Raw genomic sequence first — 27,012 nt, 5'->3', positions numbered from 1 at the left:
TAAGATTGGAAACAATTACGCTAACCAATGCTACGTTCTGGGCTCACGGAGTAGATGTAGATCAGGAAATTTATATCCTTCAGGTACTTTAGGAATGTTCTTTGTTCGACTTCCCTCATCTCATCTGAGGTTAAAAAAAGTATTACTATAATGCTCTTTTGCTCTTATTAACATTGAAAGCCTACTGTATTGGGGAAATTCTAAATAAATAGAATGCTAATAATTCTAAATATTTACATGAATCTAATCATCACAAAATCCTATGAGAGTAAGTTTTATTATGTACTTTTAGAGCTAGAAAATTGGAGCACAGAGATGAAATATTACTAGCAGGGAAAAGAGTTCTGAATTCATTTCAGGTCTGATTCACTTACAGTCTGAACTTTAAAGGATTATACCTGTAGTCCACCTCACGTCACTTATGTGGTTGCTTTCCTCCAAAAACAATTGTTGAGGATTGCAGGAATTACACATCCGGTGTTTTGAGATCTATGCTTTTCGGGTTACAGATCTCCATATCCAGAATGCTACAGAATCTCCACACCATTTGTTAAGGTCTCTTTTTGCCTCCTCTGGTTGTTGGTTGAGCTTCATTTACTCATCAGCCTTCTCTCTCTCCCTCATAAAGAATGAGTCTTGTCAATTCCAAGATACATCAGTGGGAGGATATTTGTTCTGTGTTCCACAATGGGAACCTGAATGAGCTGGACCTGAGTAACAGCAAGCTAAATGCTACATCTATGAAGAAACTCTGTTATGAGCTGAGAAATCCAAGGTGCAAACTTCAAAAACTAACGTAAGTGTGATATTCTCACTGTTTGATGAATACCAGAGGAGACTAACCCTCTTTTTTTCCCTTCTATTTACTGCAATATGTATTTGCCAGAAAGTAAGCTAGGTGCTCAGAAGAATTAAATAATTGTGCCGGTATTAGTGAAGTTGCTACTTAGGCAAAGATGATTGAAATTTATAAAAAAAAATGGCAGTCATGAGTGATCTTGCCCTAGAGGTACATGTAAAGCAACAAATTTTTCCTTAAGACCTCTGAGTGAGGCTGCTATTTTGAGCTGGATGTGAAGGAGTGGAGAGCTTCTAAGATGTTATAGGGGCATCTCTGTCTCAGTTCTGGGGTTGTGAACAGAGAACAGAGCAGATGAATTTCTGCCTTCATAGAGCTCACATTATGTCAAAGAAACTCACATAATGGTCAGAATAGTATATGAGATGGTGACACCTCCCAAAGCAGAAGGAAATCAGTTCCTTAAGAAGGGCCTACTCATTGGAGCTGAAACATAGTTTTTTGAATTGAGTTTATTCGTTCTCCAGCATGATGTCAGTAGACATTATGGGGTCTCAAATCTGGTTTGAAGATGGCGAAGAATGAGCAGATGGAGGTGGACCTTGTGGGAGAAGCCAGGAAGAAATACTGATAGAGGACAGAGTGAGTAATTCTTCAAGTGGAATTTGAGATGGCATTTGGTTGGATGCTGGAGAGTCTTGGCCAACTAATTGTATCCTGCTCTTCATCCACAATTCCATCATACCTTGAGGTCTAAAAATTCAGATACGTGCTGATTCAATGAGTTAAGAGCAGAAGATTCGGCAATAATGACTGTTCTCAACTTCAATGTGTTGAGGCAGGCTTAAACAGTTGTCTTTTTCATCTTTTTTTGTTTTCCCCCCACCCCATTTTGGTTTTGTCACTTAATCCTCAAGATAAGGAGAAACAAGCTCAAGGAAAAACAAGAGGCGTTTTCTCACCAGACCTCTCTGGGTTGGTATAGTGGGGGTCACCCTCCTAGAAGATTAGGTGGCCCCAGGACTTTATTTATTTATTTATTTATTTATTAGTTTTAGGTGCACAAAACAATGCAATAGCCATACATCTATACCCCTTACAAAGCAACAACTCCCCTCCCCCAATATGCTATGCTTCTGACATTATATATAGCTGTTACAGTTCCATTGACTCTATTCCCTATGCTGTACCCTAGGACTTCTTTTTTTTCACTGTTCAAGGTTTATTTGGTGTTTTTGTTGGTATGACATTTCAATAGTTGGCTGCATTATTAATATGTAGACTTTTCATTTTACATTAGTCTCCAGTATACGCTGATATAGTACATAAAATAAGATCCCTTAGAACATACAATTTTGGTTTATACATTGGATCCCCAGCTTTGGGACTGGAGAAAAAAAAGTTGGACTAGGCATATAGGGTAAAGGAACCTGAGTTATATAACACACAGTAAACATACATCTAGATTGAAGGGCAACTGAAGCATCGTGTGCACCATTGGCAGTGGTGGTGCCTCTGAGCAGGTGGAACTATTCCACACTAACCAGTGTAGGACGAGATAAGTGCCATCCAGCATCAGGATGTAGCCGCAGGGTTTTATGAACCATTCCTATTGCTAACTTGAGGAAATTGATGTTTTCCCTAGGCTGTCTTAACAATATTACTGCTTTAGTACAGATCAGATAAAAAGGACAATATGCACAACCTCCAACTAAAATCCTTTTGTACCCTAGACAGTGAAATGGCACGACATTAGAAGACTTTAAAACTGCAGCTCTTTTTGGATCCCCCAACGTGTATCTGTACTCTTCTTCAAACGGGCCTCTTCCTCTGGTGTCAGAGTCACCTTCACAACATCTGAGATTCCATTCTGTCCCAAGATGCAAGGAACACTAAGGAAGACGTCATCTTTTATTCCATAGGGACCCTTAATCATGGTGGAAATTGGATGCACCCGCCTAAGATTCTTCATCATACTTTCTGCCAAATCTGCCACGGATAGTCCAATGGCCCAGGATCTGTAGCCTTTCAGTTCGATCACCTCATAAGCACTGTCAACCATCTGTTTGTGAACTTCTTTCCACTGTTCCTTATCAGCATCAGTGCCTAAATTAGGGTGCAGAGACTTCAGGGAGACACCAGCAACATTCACTTCACTCCATACAGACACACTCGAGTCTCCATGCTCCCCAAGGACCCACCCCTGACAGCTTGATGGGTGAACTCCCAGCCTTTCCCCCATGAGATAACGGAACCGGGCTGAATCCAGATGGCAACCACTTCCAATAACACGGTTTTTGGGAAAGCCGCTAATCTTCCAAGCCACATAGGTCAAGATGTCCACTGGATTGGAAACAATAAGCACTTTGCAGTTGGGGCTGTATTTGACGACATTAGGAATGATGAATGTAAAGAAGTTCACGTGACGCTGGACCAAATGAAGACGGCTTTCTCCCTCTTGCTGACGTGGCCCAGCTGTGATAATCACCAGCGTGGAGTTTGCAGTCACATGACAATCTTTGCCAGAGACAATCTTTGGTGTTCTAAGGACAAGGCTGCCATGTTGGAGAGCCATCGTCTCTCCCTTCAATTTGTCTTCCGTGACATCAGCAAGAGCAAGCTCATCTGCCAAGTCCTTCGATAGGATACTGATGGCACAGGCCATGCCAACAGCACCAACCCCAACGACTGTAATCTTATTCTGGGGGCTTTGTTCTTCCTTCAGAAGATTCACAGTCAGCTGATCCTTGAGAGTTGCCATAGTGAATTTAGGCCCAAAAGGAATCCAAATCGAGTGATGTCCAACAGTTGACACTGCTTTTCCCCCTGCTGCTAAACCTTCCGAGTCCCACAACTCCTAGTGCCCTAGGACTTCTTAATGGCAAGTTGGAGTGGGGGGGGAAGAGCCCAGCTTGAGAGACTCCTGACTTCATATATCCAACTGAGAGTCTTGGCCAACTAATTGTATACTAATTATAACTAATTGTATCTTTGGGGAGTATACTATGACTCAAAAATCAAATTTTGGGTTCCTCTTATATCTTCTACATCCTTGAGGGTCTCTGTGTATGTTTTTAATGGTAGAAAGGCAAGATGAAGACACAGTCTCCCCTACACACATTCCAAGCTAAGCTTTCTCACTGCTTCTCTTCCTCAGGTGCAAATCTGTAACCCCTGTGAGGGTTCTGAAGGAGCTGGTCCTGGTACTTTATGGTAACAGCAGGCTGACCCATCTGAACTTGAGCTCTAACAACTTGGGAATTACAGTATCCATGATGATCTTTAGAACCTTGAGACACTCAGCCTGCAACCTCAAGTATCTGTGGTAAGTCTTTGGTTTTCCAGATCTGTCTCCAAGGTTACCCCTAGGTTTGATGACTCTTGGGGAGAACAGGAGTGAGCATGGCAGTGAAAGATACAGAGAAAGATTAGCAAAGGGAAAAGGTACATGGGTGTGGAGCAGTGGTTCTCAAATTTTAATGTAGATCAGAACCACCCAGGGGGTGTGTTAACACACGGATTCCTGGAACTCACCCCTGAGCTACAGCAGGTCCACTGCGGGGCCTGATAATCAGCATTTGTAGTAGGCCTGGAGGCGATGCTGGACTTGGACCACACTTGGAGTAGCATTAACTTGGAGGCCGTCCTGCCTCTGGAAGGGACAAGGAATGGGGAGAAATCAGCTTTTGTTCATAGAGCAAGGCGGCCTCTAACAGAAAACTACTCTGCCCAGGACTAACTGCCTGTCTGGGGACCTCTTTGCCAGGTTGGAGTCGTGTGGCCTCACCTCTCTGGTTTGTCGGTGTCTCTTTCTGGAGCTCAGCAAGAACTCCAGCCTGCATTTCCTCAGCCTGGGGGACAATGACCTCTCTGATATCCAGGAGAAAGGACCGCAGAAGTCTTTTGACATGTCAAAGTCTGCCCTGAAGGAGCTGTGGTAACTCTTCCTGCTTTGAGGGGCAGAGCCAGGGCAGCAGCAGCGGGAGTATGTTCTGGGGAGCCTTGGGGATCCCCCTATTGTATTTACCTATCCTGTTGATACACTTCTTTTCATCTTCATCCTTCCCACCTTGTATCAATAATTATTATCAATTGCTGTGCACAGACTTAATTTCAAGGCTCGATATACAAGATATACCACTATAAGCCAGGATGGAGGAGTTAAAGAGTTTTATTATAAAGCAAAAGTAAATAAGAAAAGATAGAGATTAGGGGAATATATTATACTACTAACAAGCAAGGAGGCAACTTATTATACTACTAGGGCCCAGTCAATTAGAGTTGTAGAAACAGCACCGGCCCTTCATCAGCACGGGCGAAACATCTTGCAGCAGCAGAGGCAGCCCGGGGAACAACCGTGCCTGCCTTTGTTCTTCTGGGGTTTTAAGGACTTCACCAACAACAGTGGCAAGGAGCCAATAAGCATACATGTCAGCAACACAAGAAACTGGTCCCGGATCTGGCTAGGAGCCGGGGCCAGTCCTTGGTACCAGATTAGATGTGCCGGAGCCTGCGAAGGCCAGACTCCCCATCCTGTACTTTTCTTGGTCCTTGGGAGGGTAGCCAATCCTCCCAAGGCCAAGCATGTATCCAAGTCACTGTGAAAGTTTACGTCCCTAAATGTTCCCAGGCAGACCTTCATATATTCTATCCCTTACACACCTTTCTCCCGAGGCTTCAGTCTCGGCCAGTTTTGCACTCACCCAGACTGTGGGCCTCTTGCTTGCTGGCCTCTTTGGTTTAACCCCTTAGACTTCTGCCAGCCTCCCTTAAACCCAGTGGTTTTCAACTGGGGCAATTTTGTCCCTCAGAGGACATTTGACAATGGCTGAACACATACTTTGTTTCCACAGTTGGGAGGGGATGTTTCTGGCAGCTAGTGTATAAAGACCAGGTATAACCAATATCCTACCATGCACTGGGAGACCCCCCACAACCAGAGTGACCTGGCCCTGGAGGACCCCCCACTACCAGAGTGACCTGGCCCTGGAGGACCCCCCACAACCAGCGTGACCTGGCCCTGGAGGACCCCCCACAACCAGAATGACTGGCCCAAAGCTCAGTAGGGCTGAGACTGAGAAACTGTACCTTGACCTACATTTTCCTCCTTCTTGAAGCTTTTGTTTTTTTCCTGATTGAATCTTGCCATGATGTTGGGGTCCCAGACTGTGGCCCAGCTGAGGGTTTGAAAAAGAAAGAGAAAGGAGGATGGGTATAGCTGAGGCTCACCTTGAATCTGCACCTTCCACAGCCTGGAGAAATGCAACCTGTCGGTGGCCAGCTCTGAGGGGCTGGCGTTGCTTCTCACCAGCACCGAGAGAACAACTCGGCTGTGCCTGGGGTTTAATCAGCTCCAAGATGATGGTGTAAGGTGGCTGTGCACTCTCCTGACACAACCTGAGTGTGCCTTAGAGAGATTGGTGTAAGTTCCTCTTGGTTCCAGTTCTATAAATGAGCCTGTGGGAGGTTCAGCACTGGGGAGAGTGATGGTTCTTTCATTGGGGACCCACTTATATCCTTGAAAACTAGCATGTATTGAGCAGTTATTCCACGTGCTAGGCATCGTTGTAAAACACAGATTGAGTAGCACCCTAGGTTTGTTGAATCAATTACTGGGGGTTGTGCTAAGGAATTCAGTTTTAGCAAGGACACCGGGAAATTATGGTTGCTGTAGTCAACCCAGACCTGAGCTCCCATCTCCAGACACAGAGCTGGCACCAAGGTCGGGGTGGGGGATAAGACAGACATCCTTCCTGCCTGTGTAGAGGATGTAGTTTCATGAGTGAGATACCAAAGAAAAGCCAACAGTAGTGCAGATACGAAGAAGAACAAAGAATGAGTAGACCGAGTGTTGGGGTTGGTTTCCCAGTAAGGTCTCCTCTCACCATCTTATCTGAGGAGGTGATGCTTGCAGACTTGCGAAAAAGACAGGAAGCCACACACAGAGAGAAGAAACAGGAGGGTTGGCCTGTTGGGGTAGGAACAACAAGAAGACATGTATGGCAGGAGTAATGTGAGTGGGGCAGGGGAATGAAAGAAGATGAAGTTGCAGGGGCAGGAAGGCATCTGGAATATGCTGGGGCAGGGTAGGAATCTGTGTTTTGTTTGGGGGGAGATGAAAAGTCCTCTGGGGGTTGGAAGTTGGACAGTGACATCTCTGAAAAGTCACTGAGGCTGCCCTTGAAGGATGGACTCCAATGGGGGCACAGGGGGAACAGAAGCAATTCCCTGAAGACCAGATGAGACGGTATGAGGGAGTCAGCCTGATGAGGATTTCAGGGCGTGTTTGAAGGTAGAGCCAGTGGGACTGGATGAGAGGTGGTTTAGGCGGGGAGGGAGCCCAGAACGCCTGCAAGTGATGGGCTTGGGCAGCTGGGGGAAGGGTGGTGTCATTTGCTGACATGCGGAGGAGTGGAGGAAGAGCAGCTTTGGGTGTACAGAGTGTAGACTGGGACTCGGGAGCAGGAAGTGCCTGTTCATCTGCCACGTGGAGGTGTCATGGGAGCAGGTGCAGGTGGGTCGACAGGGCTCCAGGGCTTCACTGGGCAGGGATGAGGGTCCATTTGCAGTGTGATTATGCAGATCTTTTCCTCGTTAGCCACGTCTGCTTCCTGGTGCAGTATGAAATAGATGGAGAGTTGGGTTTTCCTGGGGTCAGATATTGTGCAGGTGGGTATAAAAGAATGGAGAAGGCCAAGGGTCTGAGGTCCATCTGGGGGTGATTATGGTAAAAGACTATGAAGTCTGAGCCTGGAAGCCAGAGGTTGGCCCTCACCTAGCGCTGGGTCACAAGGAACCAGAATATTCATAAGAAGTTAGTGCAAATATAGCATGAACTGATATTATACATGTACAATTATTTGTTATATTTATGATATAGTCTAAAGTATGTAATATAATTAGCTATGTTATAATTATATTATATACTTTAATATATAATTTATGATATGTCATATTTAATGTGATATATAAAATATTTAATCAATAACAATAAGTAACAGCATATTTATTAATATACTTATAATCATAATGTATTCTCCATATAATAACATTGAATATAATTTAAATTATATTTAATAATTTAATATATAACCATATTATACGTAATATAAGTAATATGTATCATTTATATAAGATTTATTATGTTATATATAATATATAATGTTATATGTATATAATGCATAATGTTATTATATACCTATATATCATATATGTATCTATAAGAGCTCACATATTATATGTAATATTCTATATAATTTATATAACATGTAAGATTTGTTACACAATATCAACAGTATATATTACAGGTAGTATCTGTTATATAATACCTATAGATCTACTATGTATATAAAATCTCTATATGTTATGTATCTCCTATCGCTTGTAAGGACTGTCCCGAGCACTTTGCATGCATGGCTCGTTGGCAATCATCACACCTGTGACAAGCCATCATAGTCTCCACTTTGGAGCAGCAGAGCTGAAGGAGGACACAGCTTGCCAACAGCAGTTAGTGGCAGCCGAGTGGCATCTGAACCCAGGACTGGCTCCAGAGCCTGAGGCTCATCCCTAGCTGCCTCAGTACCACTGAAAATGTTTTTCCTCAATTAATTTTAATTTTTACTTAATTTTTTTTAAATTCTCACATTAAACTTTAGTTTTTCAACATGTAAAAAACTGTACGTACCGGGGGTGCCAAAAAAATGTATACAAGTGGACACTTTGGTCAAGCAGTAGTTCGCCATAATCAGAAGTGTCTGGACACTGAGGTGACCACTTTGAGCACCTCTTGTAATTGCAGAACTGCAATGTGACTTGTATTCATCTTTTATTATCGGTATATGTTGAGTATTACAGTTTTAATAGCTTTCCTTTCTTAAAATGTGTATACATTTGTTTGGCACCCTCTGTATTTCCTGTGTACAACTCAATGAGTTTGGGAATAAGTGACACCTGTGAAGCCATCACCACCATCAAAGCTGTGGGCGTGTCCATCACCTCCCACAGTTTCTTCCTGCCCTTTATTATTATTATTACAGTTGTGGTGGTGGTGGTAACACTTAACATAGGATCTACCATGTTTCCCCGGAAATAAGACCTAACCGGAAAAGAAGCCCTAGCATGATTTTTCAGGATGACATCCCCTGAACATAAGCCCTAAGGCATCTTTTGGAGCAAAATTTAATGTAAGACCTGGTCTTATTTTCGGGGATTTTAAGCATATAGACAGCATTGCTAGCTGGAGGCACCATGCCATATAGTAGTAGATCTCCAGAACTTATCTTGCTCAACCGGAACTTTGTACCATCATTCCTTTATCTTTGTTTGAAACCCATCCCTAACTAGACGGGGACATTCTTGCCATGCTTGTTGTCCAGTCTGGAATTGGACAGGACAAGTAAGCAAACACAGATGCTCAACACATCCCGGGCTAGGGCCCAAGGAGACACTGTGGTGAACTTGGTGCGGTGGGTGCTGGTGGCTCGGGCCCTGGGTTGGGGCTGCTTTCCCAAGCATCTGGCTCTGGCTCTGCTCCCCAGGCTCTGGTTCTGCCAGCTTGGGGTGCCCAGTTGCAGGTATTTGTCAGATGCTCTCCTCCAGAACAAGAGTCTGACGCACCTGAATCTGAGGAAGAACCACCTGGGAGATGAGGGGATAAGGCTTCTGTGTGGAGCACTGAGACGTCCAGACTGCAGCCTGCAGAACCTGGAGTAAGTACCATGACTCCCTCTCGTTTAGTGGGGGGCAGGAGCACCCTGTGAGTGCACCTGCAAAGTCCTGAGTCCCAGGTGGGGTGTGTGTCCTGGGTGCAGACGTGATTCTTGGCGTAGAGGAGCTTAGGTTTGTGGGAGGCGGTGTGTAGAGGGAAAAATGGGGAGACTGTTAAGGACCAACCACAATGCGTGTTGGGGTCCGCAAGATGACCCTCGGGTTTGATGATTCACTAGGACCCCGAGAACTCTGCATGCAGTCGTTTGTGGCTATGACTTGTTACAGTGAAAGGAGACAAAGCAACATCAGAAAGAGAAGGTGCTTTAGGCAAAGTCTGCAGGAACCCAGGTGCCAGCCCCCAGGAATTCGCTCCCAGCGGTCACCCAGGACCACTTTAATACCCCCAGGAATGAGCTGTGACAACACCTGTGAAATGTCCACCACGGAAGGTGTGACCTACACACTCAGTGCTCCAGATTTTCTCCTGGGCTCTAGTCCTGTGCACACCTACCGAGCACATCCCACGATCCCAGACCTCTACGAGCAAAGCAGGGGCTCAGCATAAACCACGTTTGCACAGCTTAGGCAGTGAGTCACTTTTATCAGGGAACGGGGGAGCTCGCCTGGAATCCACGTTGCCAGATGCCAACCAAAGGCCATCCTCGTCAGCCGACCTTTCTAAGGACAGTGGCCAGGCAAGCTCCGCCAGCTCTCCTGCACACTGTGCCTATGTCTGATCTTCTTTATTCCGTGTCTGATAAAGAAGTCAAAATGATCTTTGGGTCTCCCTAGTTTGCCAGTCATAATATAAATGATTTTGTATATTATTTATGCCTGTGGATGTTTTTTAACATAGAGACCATATCTGTCTCAAAAAGGCTCATGACCCCTCAGTGGAAATATAGATGGCAGTGGAGGCTATCCAAATAATCACAGAATAGTGTGCTAAGAGATTTGGAAACCTTTGTCTATATTTTTTTAATTAACTTTAATAGTATTGGAAATATTTTAATGGCCAAACATGTAGCTGAGCCATAATTAGGTACAGTAGAATATTCTTGCATTGGTCATGGCACCCACATGTGCCTACATTTAAATTAAAATTAATGAAGACGAAATTTGGTTACAAATTCAATGCCTCAGTTACACTAACTACATCTCAAAGGCTTGGTGGTCACATGTGGCTATCTTAGCGGACAGTGCAGCTACAGACTATTTCCACCATCACCATGGAAATTTCTATTGGACGTTGCTGACTCAGTGGGAACCAAAGATCAGATAAAACCAGGTCCCACTGATGTCCTCCAGCCACTTGCTTCCCCTCTTTCGGGGCCACCAGTGTTTTCAGTGTCTTTTTTATTTTAATCCTCACAGAGGTCTTCTGTGCATGTATAAGTGTGTTTTTCCTCAGCTTTCATTCCCATGAAACATGCACCCCAAACAACATATCTGAGAATGTTGCATAGCAGTACATGACAACCTTAACTCTTTTATGATGGCATAGTGACTTGTTGAATCAGTGTACAGGTTATGTCTCTCTCTCTCACCTCTCCCTCTCTCTGTCTCCTCTCTTATCTCTGCCTCTCCTCTGTGTCTGTGTGTCTCTGTCTCTCTCTGTCCTCTGTCTCCTCTCTACCTCTCTCTCTTTGGTTGTTTCCAATCTTCTTAAAAAGGTATAAAAATTATACAATATATCTCTGTGCCTGTGTCATTTTGGACGTGCAAATATGCTTGTAGAATAAGTTCCTGGACCTAAAATGGCTGAGTCAAAGGGTATCTGCAATCAAAATTTAGCACACATTGCCTAATCGTCCTCTACTAACACCGTCACCATCTGCCAAGAGCTCGCGTTATCCACACCCTCGCAGTGTCACTAAACCTCCTTGTTCTCCATCAATTTGAGAGGTAGAGTAATGGTAGCTCCGTCTACTTTTTATTTTTCCATGGAAATATTGAAACTGGTGCAAGAGTAGAGAGAGTAGTATGTAATGTATTCCATTACCCACTTCACCAATTGTTGATTCATGGTCAGTCTGCTTTTGTCTAAACCCTCAATGACACTCTCCTCTCAAGATTATTTTGAGGTCAGTCCCAGAGGTCATATTCCTTATTTGTGAACTCAGAGTTCTTGTTTATTTTTGTCTCTGTGAATAAGAATGGAGTTGAGCACTTTTGGAATGTTGAAAGTCATTTGTGCGAACTTACTTCCAAATGAAAAACCTGTTGATAAAACTTGAGGACTATTTTTTTCCCTATTGACTTTTTTCCCTATGACCTGTAAGCATCCTTCACTAGGCAAGTTAGCCATGCTGGGTATGATGTGCATAGATGTTTATCAAGTCAGCAGTTCCCTTAGACCGTTTTAATCATGTGGGTATTTCTCATGTAGTAGTCAAGCTATTCCTATATGGCTGAAGCGTGTTGCCTTATGTTCATTTGCCTTCTCCACCTTAAGGTGTCACTCTTCCATTGTTTCACCTTCCTCCTCCTTCTGTCTCTATCTCTTCTCTGTGTCTCTGTCTCTCTGTTGTGCTCTCCTCTTCTCCCTCCCTCTCTCTCTCTCTCTCTCTCTCTCTCTCTCTCTCTCTTCCTCCCTCCCTCTCCCCCCCCTCTCCCTCTGTCCCTCTCTCTCCTCTCTGTCTCTCTCTCTTTCTGTCTCTCTGTCTCCTTTCTCTCTGTCCCCTCTCCCCTGTGTCCCTCTCACCTCCCCTCTTCTCATTATCTCTCCAAACACCTGAATTTCTCATCCTGAACTCCTTTTGGTACCATAGCTCATTCTTGGAAGTTGGGGTCTGCCCTATGTGAGATTTTGGTATGTTTTCCAGCTCAAGTGTTGAGCTCAGAGGCTGAGACACATGTTCTGTGACAGCAGAGGGGAGCCCGGGCCCCTGTGGTGAGAAGCAGCTCTTCCCAGGACAGGCCTTTGCGGTCCCTCCTCTCTGTGTGTCACAGGGACCTGGATGACCAGGTGTGGGGACCTCCTAACCAGCTCTTCCTCTTTCTGGGGCTCTGCTGTCTCTTTTCCTTGGAAGAAAGTGAGGTGGGCTGGAGCTTATAAAGAGGGCTCGAGGATGATTTCCCTCCTCCTTTTCTGTCTCTATTTTGCAGTTTGTCAGAGTGTTTTGTCACAGCGGAGGGCTGTGGGGGGCTGGCTGACGTCCTCAAACACAATCAGAATGTGAAGGTTTTGGATATTGGGAGAAACCGTGTCCAGGATGACGGAGTGAGGAGACTGTGTGAGGTTCTCCACCGTTCGCAGTGTGCACTGAACACACTTGGGTGAGTCAACGCTGTCCTTTTGCAGGAAGTCTCCCTCGTCCCCCCACCACCACCACTGGCCTGTTACTCTACTCCTGGGTGGGGACAGAGTAATATGTGGTCACTTTGAGGACAAGAAGAGGAGACATGGGGAGGAGCAAAGTTTTACTTTTAAAAATCTCTTTGCTGATAGATATTCTTTCTTTCAATGCGTACATTTTGGATAGAAGTTGCTGGGGGAGGTGACATGCCCCCTGCCCTGTGAATCTTCACTCTCTAACAGGGAGATGGATTTTTTTATTATTTTTTTTTTTTAGGTTATTTTCTAAAATTTATTTTTTAGTTATAATTGACATACATTAATATTAGTTTCAGGTGTACAACATAGTGATTCAATATTAAGATGTTCAACCTGGCACTTATAAAATAGTCACAGGGATGTAAAGTACGACACAGGGAATGTAGTCAGTAATATTGTATTAACGACGGATGGTGCCAGGTGGGTACTAGCCATATGGGGGAGCACTTTGTAAGTGAAGGTGAATTTAACCACAATGTGATATGTTTGCTCGGCAAACTAGGATGCTTTAGCACCAAGTAGTAGGGTTTAGGGTTTAATGTGGCTCAAATGTGGCCCCTCTTCACACAGACAATGGTTTATTGTTCTCACAAACTGCTGAGGGGCTGGGGGAGGACTGCGCTGAGGACGTTGGGTTTTGAGATGAATCTCGAAACACGAGTCTTTGTCCCCACCGCCCTCCCAGCCCCCAAAAGGAAGGGAGGGAAGCAAGTCCTGGCAGAGAGTGATGGCATGGTCTAGGGTCCAGAGGTGGAACAGAGTGATGGAGGACACCATGCAGGGAAAAGTCCTGTATGGTTTGAGTGTTTACTACGTGCATGGAAATGGGAAACCCATGACAATTGTCACTTCATGCTCCAGCGGGGAGACCCTAGGAGGGCAGGAACTTTATACCCATTTCATAGATGGGGAAACTGAGGCAAGGAGGTTCTTTAGCTAAATAATGATGGGAACAGGGACCCAATCCAAGTCTGATTCAGAAGCCAATTCTCCCTCCCCCCGCCCCAACCAAAGCTTTATTGAGAGATAATGGACACATAACATTGTGTAAGTTTTAGGTGTACAATGTGTTGATCTGATACACTTAAGTGTTGCAATACGATCGCCACCTTACGGTTGATTTGATACACATCATCTAATTACCACTTCTTTTTTTTGTGGTGAGAACATTTATGATCTACTTTCTTGGCAATTGTCGAGTATATAATGCAGAGTTAAGTATAGTCACCATGCTGGACATTACATCCCCAGGACTTTATTCATCTCATGAATGGAAGCTTGTACTCTTTGACCATCATCTCCCATTTCCCGGCCCCTGGCAACCACCACTCTAATCTGTTTCTATGAGCTTTTAGATTCCACATATAAGTGAGATTATACAGTACTTGTCTTTCTCTGTGGAATCCCTGCCATATACAGTGACATGGATGGACCTTGAGGGCATTGTGCTAAGTGGTAAAATAGGAAGCCAATACTCTTCGCCACTTCCCTAACCTTTAAGAAGTATCTTCGGGTGCAATATTCTTTATCCTGTAGGTAAGGAAGAGGCCACCAGATTTATACAAGCAAACCATGGTCATATTTATGCTTAAAAAGAGTGAGGGTCTGGTTTTAAGCCCTCACTCTCCAGGTGCTTCTCCCCAGAGGCAGAAACAAGTAAAACATTTGCAGCAGTTATTGCATCGTCTTTACTCATGAATCCCTTCCTGATTTCCAGTTTGCTTCCATCCAGTCTCATTCTCCAGCGTGGTAGCCTGAAAGCAGGTTCCTGCATATCCACACTTGTATGCACAGGGCTCCATCTTTACCACCTAGACCAGGGGTTCTCAGTCTTGGCACTACTGACATTTGGGGCTGAATTTTGTGCTGTGAGGACCATCCTGTCCACTGTAGGATGTTGAGCAGCATCCCAGGCTCTGCCCACTCGATGCCAGGAGCACCTCCCCAGTCCTCACACATCCCAAAATCTCCTCTGTGGGGAAAAACCACTCCTGATTAAGCAACACTTGTTTAGAAGACCGAAGAAATACTCTTAAAGGTACATGTTCAAGGTCAACGATATACTTTATAGCTGGTGGCATTCGACCTGAGATGTTGGGACACAACTGTTTGACAGTGGAGCCCATGTTTTTCTCATACCATGCTCTTCCTGTCCATTAAATGGTACCTTTACCTGGAAGCGTCCTCTGGGTCCTACCCAGCCCCTTCCAACCTAAAGAAATAGATTCCTGCCCTCTACTTGTCATGCGTTATTTTACATGTACAGCCACATGTCACATTTCTTTATAGATTCAGGTGGAAATCCCCGCTATGTTAAGCTGACATAATATACATTCACTGTCGTCTTTGTATTCCTAGTAGCTAGCCAACCACATGTTCAGATTGTGTGTTCTTGAATTTAGAAATAAGATGGAGGTTGTGCAATAGTGTTAGTGGCTTCTCTTTTCCGTCTTTCAAGATGGCAGCCCTCCCTCCAGCTGAACTGCTAAAAGCCTCTGCCCACAAGCTCATAGGAGCTCGAAACTGTCTTCACCCCTCTGATTCTCACCGAGGGAAAAATGGTTGAAGCAGATCGCCCAGGAAAGCTCTTCATTGGTGGCCTCAATACAGAAACAAATGAGAAAGCCCTTGAAGGAGTATTTGGCAAATATGGACGAATAGTGGAAGTACTCTTTTTTTTTTTTTTTAAAGTGACTTTTTTTTTTTTTTCCATTGGGGAAAGGGAACAGGGCTTCACCGGGGAACAGTGTGTACCTCCAGGCCCGTCCTCCAAGTCAAGTTGTCCTCCCAACCCTAGTTGTGGAGGGTGCCGTTCAGCCCCAAGCCGCCGTCCTTTCAGTCCTAGTTGTGTAGGGCGCAGCTCAGCTCCAGGTCCAGTCGCCATTGCCAGCTGCAGGGGGCGCAGCCCACCATCCCCTGCGGGAGCCGAACCGGCAGCCCCCGGAGTCAGGAGCATGGAGCCCCAACCGCCCGAGCCACCGGGCGGGCCCGGAAGTACTCTTAATGAAAGATCGTGAAACCAACAAATCAAGATTTGCTTTTGTCACCTTTGAAAGCCCAGCAGATACTAAGGATGCAGCCAAGGCATGAATGGAAAGTCTTTAGATGGAAAAGCCATCAAGGTAGAACAAGCCACTAAACCATAATTTGAAAGTGGTAGACGTGGACCACCTCCACCTGCAAGAAGCAGAGGCCCTCTAAGAGGCCTTAGAGGTGGAAAAGGAGGAAATGGAGGAACCAGGCAGCCTCCCTCACATGGAGGGCGTATAGATGATGGTGGCTATTCCATGAATTTTAACATGAATTCTTCTGGGGACCACTTCCAGTAAAAAGAGGTCCACCACCACGAAGTTGGGGTCCTCCCCTTTAAAGATCTCCTTCAGGACCAGTTTGCAGCAGCAGTGGAATGGGAGGAAGAGCTCCTGTATCATGTGGAAGAGAGAGCTGTGGAGGCCCGCCTCGAAGGGGATACTTGCCTTCTCGTAGAGATGTTCATTTGTCCCCAAGAGATGACAGATATTCTACTAAAGATAGCTATTCAAGCAGAGATTACCTCAGTTCTCATGATACAAGAGATTGGGCACCACCACCAAGAGATTGTACCTACCGTGATTATGGTCATTCCAGTCCACGCAATGACTATCCACCAAGAGGCTGCAGTGATAGAGATGGCTATGGTGGTGACTGTGACTATTCAGATCATCCAAATGGAGGTTCCTACGGGGATTCACATAACAGTTATGGTAACGCACATAGTGCTCCACCTACACAAGGGCCTCCACCATCTCATGGTAGAAGCAGTTGCTGTGATGGTTATAGCAGCTCACATGATGGATGTGGTGGAAGTCGAGACAGTTACTCAAGCAGCCAAAGTGATCTCTACTCAAGTGGTCATGATCAGGTTGGCAGACAAGAAAGAGGTTTCCCCCTTCTATGGAAAGGGGGTATCCTCCTCCATGTGATTCCTACAGCATTTCAAGCAATGAAGCACCAAGGGGTGGTGGCCATGGAGGAAGCCAGTCTGATAGAGGGGGAGGCAGAAGTACATATTAAAAACAAAACTTTGGACCAAAATCCCTGTTCAAAGAAACAGAAAGGAACCTATTCTGTCACAACGACCCAACTACCCAAAGAACTACTAAAAGATAATTGTTACCTTTTTAAATTTTCCTGTTAAGTTCCCCTTCCATAATTTTTATGTTTTTGGGAGGAAAAGCATAAAACATGTTTAATCTTATTTGATTTTTATGACATTGTTTTGAACAAGCGAATGTTACATGTGTTAAGATTTGACTTGTGTACTAATGTTGTAATTTTTCAAGTGTCCCTAACGGTCACTTTCTGATTTTTCCCAGTAAATGAGGCAAACCAACCTAAGATCTTCCACAAGCACCTAGCCATCTAAAATGGAGAGATGAATCCCTCTGCCTATGCAAACAAGCTAGCTATTAGAGAGTGGTCGGGAGTATACTACTCTTAGGGTATCACAGTCTTCAAACTGAAATCTCAAATATTTTCAGTATGAAAAACCTGAGGTCGGGTGCTGATGTAAGGAAACTGTTACCCACCCAGTAAGCCCAAAACAAAGGGATAGTTCTGGCCATATTTTGCTGACATTTCCTTAGGAATCTACAAGAACGTCCCTTTCCCTCTCCCCCAATAAATTTTGTTAATCAGTTACAAAATACTAAATAAAAAGTTTGGCCAAAACCAACCATGAAGCAAGAAAAAAAAAAAGAAGATGGAAAAGGTGTAATGAAAGGGTTGTAATGATATTTTAGGCCTTTCAACGGCCTTATAAATAAATCACATCCACTTTATACTAAAATTGTTTCTTTCGTGTTTGGTCAGGTGAATCATATTTCCCCCTCTGTCAAATTGGGGGTAAGGTGTCATCTGCTTTCATAGGATTTGTGTACAAGGTGAGATCAAAAGATACGGTGAATGTTTAAATAAAAAAATTTATTATAGTAAAAGACACATTGTCATTAATCCCCCTCAAAATACTCCCCCTCACTTTGAGCACACTTATCCCATCATTATTGCCACTTTCTAAAGCAGTTCTGGAAGTCCTCTTTCATGAGTGTCTTTATTTGCACTGTCGTGGCTGCCTCAATGTCTTGAATCCATTCAAAACATTTATCTTTCATGGTCATTTTGACTTTGGGGAAGAGCAAGCAGTCACACAGTGCCAGATCTAGTGAATAAGGTGGATGAGAACACACTGTAATGTTTTTATTTGACAGAAATTGCCATACCAGAAGTGATGTGTGACATGGAGCCTTTCTCATTGTGATCAAAAAATACTGTGAATGCTGCTGCCAAGTGCCATCCAATGGAAAGGCAGGGATCTTCAATACTAAAAGCAGCACATCAAACCTTAGTAACACTCTGTGACAAGAAGTTTCAACTTGTTCAGTGCAGTCAGTCAGGTATGAGCTGTGGTTGAGAGAAGGTGTGTTTTAAAGTGTGCCATAAATCACCCTCCATTATGACAATGCTCCGTGTCACATATTGCTTGGGGTATATGGCAATTTCTGTCAAATAAAAACATTACAGTGCCCTCATCCACCTTATTCACTGGATCTGGCACTGTGTGACTTCTGGCTCTTCCTCAAAGTCGAAATGATTCAGGACATAGAGGCAGCCATGACAGCATAACTAAAGATACGAAAGAGGACTTCCGGAACTGCTTCAGAAAGTGGCAAGAACAATTGGATAAATGAGTTCGAAGTGAGGGGGATTAATGACAATGTGTCTTTTACTGTAAACATTTTTAATTTAAACACTCACCGTATTGTTTGATCACACCTTGTATGGATTAAATGAGTCCAGTGTGTGCTAAGCACTCTGCTATTCACCAGTCTGTTTTAGTAATATTTTTCTCCTAGACCTTGTTTCAGTTTTACTTCTAATTTCTCAATCTTGGTCAACCATCTTTAATGCTTCCTTCCCACCCCACCCCCTAGGTTGGAAAAATGCGATCTGACGTCTGCTTGCTGCCAGCATCTCGCCTCCGTTCTCAGAAGCAGTAAAAGCCTGGTGAATCTGAACCTTTTAGGAAATGACTTGGGGTCTGATGGAGTCAACAAGCTGTGGAAGTCCTTGAAAAAATCAAAGTGCAAACTACGCAAACTCGGGTAACCCCCACTGACTTTTACAGGAGGAAGCACCTGCTGAGATTTGGGGATGGATGGGCTAATGTTTTAAAGCAAGCATCAAGTTTACCCTGAATTCCATTTCCTAGGACAGTGCTGGCCAACAGTACCTTCAGTAATGATGGAAATGATCTCTGTCTGCATTGACCAATAGAGTAGCTACTAGCTGCTGGCAGTAACTGGGCACTTGCAATGTGAACAGTGCAACTGAGGGACTGAAGTTTTCGCTTTCTTTAGTTTGAATTAACTTGAATAGCCACAAGCAGCTAGCAACAACCATATTGGATGGCACAGTCCTATAGGCATTAGGGTATTTGAGAAGCCGTTTCATCTTTCCCATTCTCTAGTGCCTACTTTATTTCACTCAGCAGACATTCACTGAACAACTTCTTTTTCCGTGCTGACTGTGGGTCAAGCACGATGGCATGGTGGACAGTGGGAAATAAATGGACGTGAGCCTTGTCCTCATGGGTTGTATTCTCCCCAGGGAGATGGCAAATCTGAGACCTATGAAAGCAGTGTTAGTTGTCATAAATGCTATGAAGGAAACTCTGGGTTGTGGTGCAGAAAACAAGGGTGGTCAGGGTGGTAAGGAAAGGCATGTCTGAGGTGATGTCATTGACCTTGAGTCACAAGACTAGGAGGAGTCCATGTATCAGAAAGGGAACATGGAAAGTGACAAGAGATGAAGCGTAGAGTGTCCTAAGGATGCAGCAGTGGCATGCACAAAGGTCCAGAGAGTATTTAATTAGAACACTCTATACCTCAATCAGTATTCTGGAGATGATGTCAGAAAAATATTAAACTAGGTACATTTTAGCAGAAATCATGTCAGAAAGCAAGGAACTTTGCCTACTTGGAAGTTGGTCAGAATCTGTACATGAAAGCTTGTTACCAACTTCACAGGAAGTAATGCATTTTTACAAGAATTCTGGGCTGGTGACCACCAGAGATGGACATGTCTCCCCTTACCCATTATGTATGTGTGCAATTCAGGTTGTAGAGGGGATTTCTGGCCAGGTACCCAGACTCTCAACCTTCTCAAAGAAGGGAATGTGAGGACTTTATTTTCAAAAGTCGGCTAAGCTTAGACTAATAACACAAATGAGAGGAATCAGATTTATGCACACGCATAGCAGTGACCCACATTACTCTTCCCTATTGTCTATTTTGTCATCTTTCCCAAGGATTTTCCATCTCTTTCCTTTCTGGTTGTGCCTTTCCCTTATGGAAAGGGGTCCTTGTACCATCCTATCTTCTGTCCAGTCTCTGTGGGTGAAGCTAGAGGGGGAGGTATACCTCTATGAGGGCACACAGAAGTTAGCTTCTGTATTTTATCATCTCATTCCCTCATCTCTTCTTCTCACTCTAATTATATATTTGCAGGCTGGAAAAAGACTTGTACAATATAGTAAAAGAGGAGTTGGAGGAATTACAGGAGAAGGGATCTTACCTGAGAATCGTGTGTAAGTGGGATTTTTATGACCTTGAAGACAAATGGTGGTGGTGACCCAAGGAGAGGCCACCACTTTTCCCTGGAAGGTTCTTGGAGCACAAACACCAGCAAGTCCTGACTTATGTGTCACTCAGATGTCAGGACAAGTGAGCTGTTACCTCCATTGTTTTTCCAGTTTGTTGTAGGCAGCATTTAAATACCGAATCTCCAGAATTCTAATCTAATACTATTTTTGACCTGAAGAGCCTACATTGACCTTGAAGTTGGTGGGGTTTTTTTTGTTTTTGTTTTTGTTTTTGTTTTGGTCTTTCTTGGTGTAATGTTTTTAATTCCGGGGTGTGTTGTAAAGATTCAATAAAGTGAAGGATATGAAAATGTCTTGAGGAAGTCTAAAGCTTCATTTTCCATGGATTGAGTGGTGATAATAGATGTGATTATAATACCATAGTTATTACACTGTGATTAAATAAGCCTGATGGACATCCAGAACCCCTTCTAATACGCCAGTACACCCAACTTTGGCTTTTGCGTCTACCTTTGAGTGACCTGTGGCTGTATTATATCTAAAATGTATTTTACCTACCTGAAAAATACCAAGGAGCATGGATCCCACACAGGATACAATGTGAACTCGGTGATGTCATGCATGGGGTTGTATGTGAGGAACAGGAGTTCATTAAATTGTGATTTTTCTGTCCCTTGCCCTAACACCAAGATTATGGTATCAGGAGCAGTCTTAGGGCACAGTTGGATATTCATTTTATTTTGCATTTCATAGCTGATAAAACATCTTCATGTTTTATCTTCAGTCTTCATCAGAGCTCCCCTAGAGGTAGGGAACTCCTACTTTCCTAGTTTAAAAACATGCTGAGAGAAAATGCTTTGCAACAGATCAGAAAAATAGTAGGTCAAATAATTGGCCTTTGAATGCAACTCTTTTGTTAAGAGCGAACATGTCTTACAAGACCTAGTGAGGTCTTCTGATATGTTGAATGCTGTTGCCCTTCCATCCAGACATGTACCCTCACTATTAAACATTTTAAAACATATGTGAAGCCCATGGTCCTTGAAATAAGTATCTCATTGCCTTCCTTATTCTGCATCTCCATTGTTCATAGTAGGTGCAAGCTGGGATAGAATGAAAGTGGGAACAGGTATATGAACTAATTTAGAAAACTGTGTCAAGGTAGAGACTTTTGAAAAATCAAAGCTTTAGATCTGCCATAATCAACATGTCATCAGTTCATCACATTAGGTCACTAGTTTTTAAAATGGGATCATATGACAAGCCATGCATTTGTTAACCCCAGATCTAAGATGATCCAAAATTTCTTTGAAAAACAACACAGGAATATTTTTTCTGTGAGTGCTGGATCCACAAGTTCTGGGTAACTGTTTTCATCATGTTTTAGGAACTTTCTATTATTCTAGAATTCCTGAATTTGTCCTGGAATCACTTCAGTTACATCAATGTACTTCAAAACAACATTTTTAGGATACTTGAAGGTGATTTCGAAGCCACTTCACAGTAATGCCAAATTGAGTTGGTATGACTTTGGGGTTAATACTAGATGCACCCCACCTGGAACAGGAATGCCAAATATGGGAGTTCAAAGCTGGCTTGTTTGGGAGTTCTGGTCAAGATGGTGGAGTAGATAAACACTGCTTACGTTCTCTCATGACCACATCAAAATTACAACTAAACTACAGAACAACCATCATTGAGAATCACCTAAAATCTTGCTGAACCGAAGCCCTATAACTACAGACATACAGAAAAAGCCACCTGGAGACTGGTAGGAGGAGCAGAGATGTGGAAAAGGCTGATCCCACACCTGCGTGTGACCATTAAAAATCGGGAGGGATATCGCAGCTGTGGAGGTCCCCCCAGAGGAGTGAGGGGTTCCAGTTCAGGGTTCCAATGCTAGGGAGAGAAGTCCCCATAACTTCTGGTTGTGAAAACCAACAGAGATTGTGGCTGAATGAGGCAGAGGATGGCTAGTGTCCCAGGTACTCCTCTTAAAAGGACCATGCATGGACTTACTGACAGAATCACCGGCTGAGCTCCAGTGCTGTGGCAGCAGTTGAAGAGGTGGCAGGGATGTATGGTGGGGAACTGAATTGTCTGGCTTCAGGACAGGGGCTGGAGGGGCAGCTTTCCCCCAGATGGAGGAGCTGTCAGAAGTCATTGTTTCTTTGTTGAGGCCCCCCTTCCCAGAGCAGACTCAAGTGGTCGCCATATCTGAGTCTCCATCAAGCTGGCTGACACCATTCATTTGACATGCCCTGGTGATTCTGAGATCTCCCACTCCACCCAACTTTCTGGCACATCCAAGCCACTTCCAGTGGCTTTTTCATACAAACCGCCTGCCTTGGCTCATACTGCATAATTTCCTAGGGTCCCTCAAAGGTTCATGGAACACAGACAAGCAGCATATGGCTTGAGCATGTCCCATACCTCTGGCTGAGCAACCCTAAGTGCAGCACTAGTGACAGCCAGCCTTGGTTCACGGCTAAACCTCTCAAGGCACTTCCAAGCACAATGCAGGTGGCAGCCATCTGTCGATTGCTTTGTGGCTCCTTCCAGGTGGCCCCAGGAGGGGCACAGGCTGTGACTGAACTTGACCTGCAGTGGATTCCCTCCCAGGTGGCCCTGGGGCTGGCACACAGAGTGGCCAACTTTGAAATGAGCTAGAGCAACACCCAGCTGTCTCTAAGAATGACACACCCAAGGAGCAGATTGGGCAGGCACCAGAACCCTATTGAGGCAGATCCTGCTCTTTAGGTTCAGCCTCTGTACCACAACTCCTCCACTGTAGTCATAACCAGTCCTCAAAACCAATGAGCCTGAGGGTCAATCTCTCCCATTGATGTGCAAACAGTAACCAAGGCTCAAGAACAACAGGAGGACACACACAAGGGACACATCTGGAGTGCATGGCTCAGGTGACCAGAAAAACTGAGCCCCACAGCACACCTACTACTTATGGCCATTCTACTAAAAGCTGGAGACATAGCAGCCCTGCCTAATACATAGAAACAGACACAGAGAGGCAGCCCAAATGGGAAGACAAAGAAATGTCCCAAATAAAAGAACAGAACAAAGCTCCAGAAAAAGAACTAAACAAAATGGAGATAAGCAATCTACCAGATTCAGAGTTCCAAACAAAGGTTATAAGGATGCTCAGTGATCTCAGGGAGAACTTCAACAAAAAGACAGGAAACATAAAAATGGAGATAGAAAACATTAAAAAGAACAAGTCAGAAATAAAGAATAGAATAATGGAAATAAATAATACATTACAAGATGGCAGTCAGTTAGCTCAGTTCGTTAGAGTGCAGTGCTCTTAACAACAAGGTTGCTGGTTCAATCCCCACATGGGCCACTGTGAGCTGCACCCTCCACAACTAGATTGAAACAACTATGTGACTTGGAGCTGATGGGTCCTAGAAAAACACACTTAAATAATAAACAAGTTAAAAAAATACATTACAGGGAATCAACAGTGGATTAAATGAAGCAGAGGATCAAATCAGCAATTTAAAAGATAAGGTAGCAGAAAACACCCAAGAAAAACAGCAAAAAGAAAAAAGAATCAAAAAAAAAAAAGAAAGAAAGTTTAAGGGGCTTCTGGGACAACATCAAGAGTAACAACATTTGGGGCAGCCAGTTAGCTCAGCTGGTTGGGGTGTGGTGCTCTTAACAACAACATTGCCAGTTCGATCCCTACATTGGTCACTGTGAACTGCACCTTCCACAACTAGATTGAAACAACTACTTGAGTTGGAGCTGATGGGTCCTGGAAAAACACACTTAAAAATAAATAAAAGTTTTTTTAAAAAAAAGTACCAAAATTTGCATTATAGGAGTACCAGAAAAAGAGAGAGAGCAAGGAATTGAAAACCTATTTGAAGAAATAATGATGGAAAACTTCCCTAACCTGGCAAAGGAAATAGATATACAAGTCCAGGAAGTGCAGAGAGTATCAAACAAGATGAACCCAAAGAGGCCCACACCAAGACACATCATAATTAAAATGCCAAAGTTTAAAGACAGAGAAAATCTTAAAGGCAGCAAGAGAAAAAAGGTTAGTTACGTACAAGGGAGCTCCCATAAGACTGTCAGCTGATTTCTCAACAGAAACTTTGCAGGCCAGAAAGGATTGGCAGGAAATATTCAAAGTGATGAAAAGTAAAGAACTACAACCAAGATTACTCTACCCAGCAAAGCTATCACTTAGATCAAAGGCCAGATAAAAAGCTTCCCATACAAGAAAAAGCTAAAGGAGTTCATCACCACCAAACCAGTATTACAAGGAATCTTAGAGTGACTTCTTCGAGATGAAAAAAAATATGAATAATAAAATGGCAATACCTACATATCTATCAACAATTACTTTCAATGTAAAGCTCCATTCAAAAGATAGGTGAACTGAATGGATAAGAAAACAAAACCCTTACATATGCTGCATACAAGAGACTCATTTCAGATAGAAAGACACACACGGACTGAAAAAGGATAGAAAAATATATTCCATCAAAATGGAAACAAATACTTGGGGTAGTAATACTTAAACCAGACAAAATAGACTTTAAATGAAACACCACAACAAGAGACAAAGAAGGATCTAGTAATCCTGCTTCTGGGTATTTATCCAAAAGAAACCCAAAACACTACTCCAAGGGGACGTGCTTATCCATATGTTAGTTGCAGCATTATTTACAATAGCCAAGATATGAAGATAACCTGGGTATCCCAGAATGAATGAATAGATAAAGAATAGGTGGTACATACATACAATGATTCCATTACTCAGCCATAAAAAGAATGAAATCTTGCCATCTGTGATAACATGAGTTGACCTGGAGGGTATTGTATTGAGTGTAGTAAGTCAGACAGTGAAAAACAAATGTCACATGATTTCACTTATAAGTGGAATCTAAAGAACAAAGTAAACAAATAAAACAGAAACAAACTCATAGATACAGAGAACGTTTTGAGGATTGCCCGATGGGAGACGGTTTAGGGGTGGGTGAAAAGGGGAAGGGATTAAGAAATGCAAATTGGTTGTTACACAGTAGTCATGGGGATGTAGGATACAGCATAAGGAATATAGTCAATATTGTAATGACTATGTATGGTGTCAGATGGTACTAGATTTATTAGGGTGATAGATGAGACGGGGGTTGGGGACAGGGTAAAAAACGTGAAGGGATTAAGAAATACAAATTGGTAGTTACAAAATAGTCATAAGGATGTAAAGTAAAGCATAGGGAATATAATCAATAATATGGAAATAAATATGTATAGTGCCAGGCGGGTACCAGACTAGTCAAGGGGATCACTTCTCAAGTTATTTAAATGTCTAACCTCTATGCTGTATACCTGAAATTAATATAAAACAATACTTAATGTCAACCGTAATTGAAAAATTAAAAAGAGGGGGCTGAAAGGTAAAGGGTCCTGGAAAAACACAATAAGAGATTCAAATTTCCGATATAAAACAAATAAGCCATGGGGATAAATGCACAATAAGAGATTCAAATTTCCCAATATAAAACAAATAAGCCATGGGGATGTAACAAACAGCATAGGAAATACAGTGGTACGTTGGTTTTCCTTTTTTTTTTTTTTTAATTTATTGGGGTGACAATTGTTAGTAAAATTACATAGATTTCAGGTATACAATTCTGTATTACATCATCTATAAATCCCATTGTGTGTTCACCACCCAGAGTCAGTTCTCCTTCCATCACCATATATTTGATCCCCCTTACCCTCATCTCCCACCTCCCTCTCCCCTTACCCTCTGGTAACCACTAAACTATTGTGGTTTTCGAATGTAATCTGTTCCGGATGACTGTTCAAGTTCTGAAAAGTTCGAAAACAGCCGACAGCTAGGCCTCAGGATCTTGTACTCAGCGGAAGCCATGTGACATGTTTGACTTCTGAGGCGTGTTCGAAAACCGAAGCATTTACTTCTGGGTTTACGGCTTTTTCTTAAACCGAAATGTTCATCAATGGAGATGTTCATAAACTGAGGTACTACTGTATAATCAATAATACATGATAGCATGGTACGGTGTCAGATGGTTGCTGGGCTTATCATGGTGATCACTTCTTTAGCATAGGGAATATAACCAATAATATGGTAATAACTAGGTATAGTGCCAGATGAGTACTGTTTAATAACTATGATGTACACCTGAAACTAATATATTGTATGTTAGCTATATTTTAATAAAAAAGCTGGCTCTCTCGGGACCCACACAGCCTTCACATCAATAGGGAAACTCCCCCGTGAAGGTTTACTGGTGAAGACAAATCCATCTTTAGGTCAGCTAGGGGTTTAGTCTTTCCCCTGCATGTCCATCGACACCAGTAGCTCAACTTGCTGACACACTGATTTTTCACATTGTGGGCTAGTATTGCACTGTGTCCTTTTAGCTCACTTCCATCTGCATGCCTCACTCCACCCACCTCCCTCCCATTGGAGATATTTTGATCCTTCTGTCAGTTGCCTTTGTAACTGCATGGAGTACCAGAAGGGAT

The 27,012-nt window shown here is 43.4% G+C and overlaps 2 protein-coding genes and 1 pseudogene across 2 annotated transcripts in view; 2 read left to right on the top strand and 1 right to left on the bottom strand.

Moving 5' to 3' along the window:
* NLRP13 (NLR family pyrin domain containing 13) overlaps positions 1-20,702 on the top strand; it is a 32,413-nt gene extending 11,711 nt beyond the window's left edge. Inside the window, exons 4-11 of the mRNA XM_033129298.1 lie at positions 629-796; positions 3,957-4,124; positions 4,566-4,736; positions 6,051-6,221; positions 9,337-9,507; positions 12,617-12,787; positions 18,815-18,985; positions 20,390-20,702. Of these exons, the coding sequence (XP_032985189.1) occupies positions 629-796; positions 3,957-4,124; positions 4,566-4,736; positions 6,051-6,221; positions 9,337-9,507; positions 12,617-12,787; positions 18,815-18,985; positions 20,390-20,513 (1,315 nt within the window). The 3' untranslated portion in view covers positions 20,514-20,702. The remainder of the gene's footprint in view (positions 1-628; positions 797-3,956; positions 4,125-4,565; positions 4,737-6,050; positions 6,222-9,336; positions 9,508-12,616; positions 12,788-18,814; positions 18,986-20,389) is intronic.
* LOC117034307 (L-lactate dehydrogenase A chain-like) lies at positions 2,539-3,629 on the bottom strand. The gene has a single exon (XM_033127070.1). The coding sequence runs from the start codon at positions 3,558-3,560 to the stop codon at positions 2,562-2,564; it is 999 nt and encodes a 332-aa protein (XP_032982961.1). The 5' UTR covers positions 3,561-3,629; the 3' UTR covers positions 2,539-2,561.
* On the top strand, positions 15,404-16,898 carry LOC117034306 (RNA-binding motif protein, X chromosome-like; annotated as a pseudogene).
* Positions 20,703-27,012: the final 6,310 nt, after the last annotated feature.

This window comes from Rhinolophus ferrumequinum, chromosome 15 (assembly GCF_004115265.2).
Source record: "Rhinolophus ferrumequinum isolate MPI-CBG mRhiFer1 chromosome 15, mRhiFer1_v1.p, whole genome shotgun sequence".
NCBI lineage: Eukaryota > Metazoa > Chordata > Mammalia > Chiroptera > Rhinolophidae > Rhinolophus > Rhinolophus ferrumequinum.
This window is presented reverse-complemented; position numbering and strand designations above follow the sequence as displayed.

Coding starts and splice junctions, on each gene's coding strand:
- LOC117034307 (XM_033127070.1), bottom strand. CDS start 3,560: ATGGCAACTCTCAAGGATCAGCTGACTGTGAATCTTCTGAAGGAAGAA.